Source organism: Apium graveolens, chromosome 1 (genome assembly GCF_009905375.1).
Source record: "Apium graveolens cultivar Ventura chromosome 1, ASM990537v1, whole genome shotgun sequence".
NCBI lineage: Eukaryota > Viridiplantae > Streptophyta > Magnoliopsida > Apiales > Apiaceae > Apium > Apium graveolens.
In genome coordinates, this window is record NC_133647.1 from 194,310,017 (window position 1) to 194,315,739 (window position 5,723).

The following is a 5,723-nucleotide window of genomic DNA, read 5'->3' on the forward strand; positions in this document are numbered from 1 at the left end:
CTCTTCCAACATTGTTCGTAACCTAGCTATAATATCTAATTTTTCATTTATTATTTGCATACTTATTTTACAACTTTCAATATGTTGATTTATATCTTTATTAAAAGTAAAGTTTTTATCTGCTATTATTTTAATACTTTCTAACTTATAATCTTCCATAAATCAAATATTTATTTATTTTATTTATATAAATATATTAACTGTCTATATAAATTTTTCTTACACATTTGTTTTGTTTCTTTATTTTCTACTATAAAATAAATTAATAGATTTGCAATTATTTTAGACTTATAACTTTTATTATTATCTCTTAGTATTTTTGCTGGAGGCCTCATTTAATTTTTATATTTTAATATTGATATTTCGTTTTTTACTATTCATATTCATAATTACTATTCAATTTTCACTATTCATCGGTTACTATTCATTCCGAAATTTTGAACTTTACTACTATTTGCTACAGTAATTTATTGTTCATCTTCTCGGCCTATTTTCTAGCTCTGATATCAGATTGATTGGGGATCGTTTTCTATATTTGATAACCCTAGAGAGGAAAGACACACAGATATATAAATCATAAAACATGATTTTATAATTTCTCTACAATCCATAACAATTTACACATAACACTTATTTCTATATATTTAAGTATCCTATCATATTAATCGCATACCAAATAAGCAAAACCATTTAAACAATTATAAAGTTGATGAATCAAGAGCAGCTCACCGGAGTCCCTGGTGAATGCTATGCCCTCGGTTTTATTCAGTTCGATTTAGCAGATTTTGGCTGTTTACGACATTTTTTATTAGTGAACAGTGAACTCTGGAAATAAAATATTATTTATTCCTTTTTTTTTCAAAACAATATTTATTCTATTTAAAATTTTCTTCTTACAATTTACATAAGTAGTAATATAATTATGTATTCTTTCACAATAAAGTGTATCACTCTAATTAATCGCACATTACTAAGTCTCTCTAATAACATTTTCATAAATTAGTTGAAATAATAAATGTTTAATGTAAAATAAAAAAGTCTTCAACAATTTTTTAAAAGTAAAATAATACACAAATACACAATTTATAGAATTGTATGACAAGTTCGTGATTATTTGATGAGATTTAACATGAATTTATTTATTGATTATATGATATAATTATTTCATGTTATATAATCATAAATGTAAAATCGTATATATGGGGTTCGGATCGGAAACAGTTGAGTTAAGGTCAAATCAAAATCATCTCATAACCCGTAAATTTTTCAAGTAGTTAAATCGTAACCGCAAAACACATTTAGGTTTCGTTTTGGGTCGATTTTATATTGGTTTGTTTTATGCGGATTACGCGGTTTAACGCAAACCGTGATCACCCCTATAATTAGATGTATTTTATGGAACAATAGTGTAAATTCATATTGAAGTATTTTCTATTTATAAATGATTTAAGACAGTTTATTTATATGAAATGCGAGATATTTCAACTATGCCTTAGTTCATAATGTTAGTTGAGATAGACATTTCATTGTTTGTCAACATTATAGCGAACATTTCATGTTGGGTTGTTTACGAACCGAACAGAGCCGAACTTTAATTTTTTTTCTGACGAACCGAGCCGAGTCGAGCTTTCTTATCGAACAAAAATCGTGTTCCAGCTCGAGCTCGTTAACTAACGAGTCGAACACGAGCTTGTTCGCGAACATAAACGAGCCGAGCCAGAAAAAAAATCAGGTCAACCGATATTTGACTGTGAAAATAACTTATCAAATAATTTTTTTTTGAAACTTTGGTTATATCACTAAAATATATATATCTTGACATCCATACGATTGGATCGAGGAAAAATATTTTTTTAAAAATTGAAACACCAATTAATGACTAAACACTAGTTAATGGTAATAGTCAAACTAATACTTGACTGTTAAAATAACAAACCAAATAATATTATTTTGATCTGAAAATTTGGTTATATCATTAAAATATATTTATTTTGACATACATACGGTTAGATCAATTAGAAATAATTTTAAACAAGTCGAGATACTAATACATGACCAAACACTAGTTACTAGTACTAGTCAAACTAATGTTTGACTGTTAAAATAGCAAACCAAATAAGATTATTTTGATCTGTAACTTTGGTTATATCAATAAAATGTATATATTATGACATCCATATGGTTGGATCAATATAAAGTATTTTTAAAATAATCAAAACAACAAATAAGGACTAAACACTAGTTAGCGGTAATAGTCAAATTAATGCTTGACTGTTAAAATAACAAACCAAATAAAATTATTTTGATCTGAAAATTTGGTTATATCATTAAAATATATTTATTTTGGCATCCATACGGCTGGATCAATTAGAAATAATTTTAAATAAGTCGAGATACTAATACAGGACCAAACACTAGTTACTAGTACTAGTCAAACTAATATTTGACTATTAAAATAACAAACCAAATAAAATTATTTTGATCTGTAACTTTGATTATATCAATAAAATATATATTTTATGACATCCATACGGTTGGATCGATATAAAGTATTTTTAAAATAATCAAAACAACAAATCAAGACTAAACACTAGTTAGCGGTAATAGTCAAACTAATGCTTGACAGTTAAAATAACAAATCAAATAAAATTAATTTAATTTGAAACTTTGGTTATATCATTAAAATATATTTATTTTGACATCCATACGGTTGGATCAATTAGAAATAATTTTAAATAAGTCGAGACACCAATACATGATTAAACACTAGTTACCAATACTAGTCAAACTAATGTTTGACTGTTAAAATAGCAAACCAAATAAGATTATTTTGATCTGAAACTTTAGTTATATCAATAAAATATATATTTTATGACATCCATACGGTTGGATTGATATAAAGTATTTTAAAAATAATCGAAACAACAAATCCGGACTAACACTAGTTAGCGTTAATAGTCAAACTAATGCTTGACCGTAAAATAGAAAATCAAATAAAATTGTTCTGATGTGAAACTTTGGTTATATCATTAAAATATATATTTTATGACATCTATACGGTTGGATCGATGAAAAATATTTTTTAAAAAATCTTAACTAAAATATAATTATGAAGCCACATTTTAAAATTAGAAACTAAAATATAAAATTTCTAAATCATGTCAAAATATATCAAATATGGTATGCAAAATGATCGTTGGAAGATAAAAAAAATATAGTGATGTCGGATTTTAAAAAATAAATCATACCTATATGAAAATATTTAGGATATATTAGATTTTTTTTTGAATTTTAACGAGCGAGCTCGAGCCGAAAAACCCAAAGCTCGGCTCGAGCTCGATTTGCATAACGAACACATTTTTCTGTTCGAGCTCGAGTTCGTTAACGAGCCGAGCCGAGCCGAACGAGCTCTTAACGAGCCGAGCTCGAGCTCGGTTCGTGAACAGTCCTAATTTCATGTACTCCTCCGTCTTTTTTTAGTTGTCACAATTGACTTTGACCCAGTTAAATTGACTAAAATTTATTAATATTTTATAATTAAACAAAATACAAAAATTAAATTACAGGAAAGTAGATTTAATCTACGACAATATATAATTTTTAGTTTTTTAAGTAATATAAAAGTAATGTGTAATTTTCGGTCAAAATTTAGTCAATTTGATTTCTATAAAAGAAAGTGCGACAACTAAAAAGGGACTATCGAAAGGTATTGAAGACAGAAGACAAAGATACATATATTGAGAAAAGCGAAGTTACATGTCAGATACCAGGAATGACTAACATTGCAGACAGAGTTATGCGAAAAAGCATCTCAGCTTAAAAATAGAACTAGCATCTTAAGCATTGCAACTGACCTTGAATAAGACGATAACATAATGATGAATTTTACTAGTTCCGAAAACAAGTGTAGTAGGTGATTTCAATGAACAAAGGGCGTGGCAACTAAGTTCAACTCATGTTGTCGTCTTACAGCTGTTCCAAATCCCTCTGACATGTCAAGTTCTTCTGGCTTGATCCCATCCGCTAGTTTCCAGTTGAATTCATATAGAAGTTGAGCTAATGGAAGTTCAATGTTCGCGATTCCAAATGATATTCCTGGACAGGCCCTTCTACCAGCACCAAATGGAATCAACTCGAAGTCTGCACCTCTGAAATCTCTTAAAGATTTGTAAAACCTCTCTGGCTCAAATGACTCCGGATTAGTCCAGTGATCTCGATCCCTGCCTATAGCCCATGCATTTACAATTACTTTGGTTTTGATTGGTATTTTGTATCCGTTGATCTCACATTTTTCTCGTGATTCTCGTGGAAGTAACAATGGTCCTGGTGGATGCAGCCTCAGAGTTTCTTTAATTATCAACTTCAGATAGTGCAGTTTTTCAATGTTCCTCTCGTGAAACTTGTTCTCTCCTTTACAGACCTGTCTGACTTCAGCTTGTGCCTGATGCATTACTTTGGAATTTCTCATTATTTCCGCCATTGCCCAATCTAAGGTTGTAGATGAAGTCTCAGTCCCAGCAAGGAATATATCCTGATGTTAGAAAATTACAAAAATTAAAGTTGTCAGCTCAAACAGGGGCGGATCTAGGAAGGGGCACGGGGGACACGTGTCCCCTCTAAAACAAAATTTGATGTTTTTCACCATCAGAGTTTTTGAAAATATATGAAAGTGTCCCACAAAATGTTTAGAATTTAAGGGTGTCTTCCCAAAATTTACTCGGTTCTCTGTGAAAATTTCATATATATGCTAAAGAGTGAACTATTTAAAGCAAGTAAATTAAAAAGAGGGGTGTGTAAAGGAAGAAAAAAACAGGAAAATGTACCAAAATGATGGCCTTGATGTTCTCAGTTGTGATTGGAACTTCAAGGTCACCGCTTTCTTGAAGTTTTAACAGGACATCAACCAGATCTTCCTCGGCTACTTCACCAATGCTCCGGTGATCAGCTCTTTGTTCTCGATGTTCATTAATTATATTCTCGAGAATGTCATCAAGTCTTCTATGGATCTTCTCCAGTGCAGCTTTTGCATTACTAATCGGATGAAGAAACTTCAGTGAAGGAAAAATATCAGGAAACATAAATCCTGAAGCTAACGACGATATTTCTTTCATCATATGAATAAAATCCCCTTGATGCTTGCACTTCTGACCAAATGCTGCTCTTGACACTATAGTGCTTGTCATAGAGAAAAATTTCTCAGTCATATTAACAGTCGATTCACAAGACAAAGAAACTGATCGAATAAGCTGCCCTACCTCCTCTTCTCTTATCGAGCTAAATGACTGAACTCTCTTTGTACTTAACAGTTCAGATAAGCAAATTTTTCGCAACATCCTCCAGTAATCACCGTATTCAGCAGATATAATTCCCGTGCAGTTGTAAAACAGAATCTTGGAAGCAAGAAGTTGAGGCCTATTCGAGAAAACAACATCATGAGTTTTCATGACTTCTTTCGCTACTTCCGGTGACGAGATTATAACAGCTGAAATCTCGCCAAGTTGTAAGTGCATTATAGGTCCATAATTCTTCGACAAGTCCCTCAAAGCATGATGAGGCAATGCACCCCTGAGCTGTAGTAAATTTCCAATTATCGGGAGCTTCCTTGGCCCCGGGGGCAATCTTGGCTTCAATAGTCTACTTTTCGAGTTGTTTTGCTGCTTCTTAATCATGTACAAGAATAGCAAAGCAACAGAGAGCAGAGTGAAGAGAAGTTGAATTTCCAT

At 30.9% G+C, this 5,723-nt stretch overlaps 1 protein-coding gene across 1 annotated transcript; it reads right to left on the bottom strand.

Annotated features, from left to right (window-relative positions):
- Positions 1–3,919: 3,919 nt before the first annotated feature.
- On the bottom strand, positions 3,920–5,723 carry LOC141714565 (premnaspirodiene oxygenase-like). The gene is made up of 2 exons (XM_074518081.1): positions 4,824–5,723; positions 3,920–4,531 (listed from the first exon to the last, which is right to left on the bottom strand). Exons 1-2 carry the CDS (start codon positions 5,721–5,723, stop codon positions 3,920–3,922), a joined length of 1,512 nt encoding a protein of 503 aa, XP_074374182.1.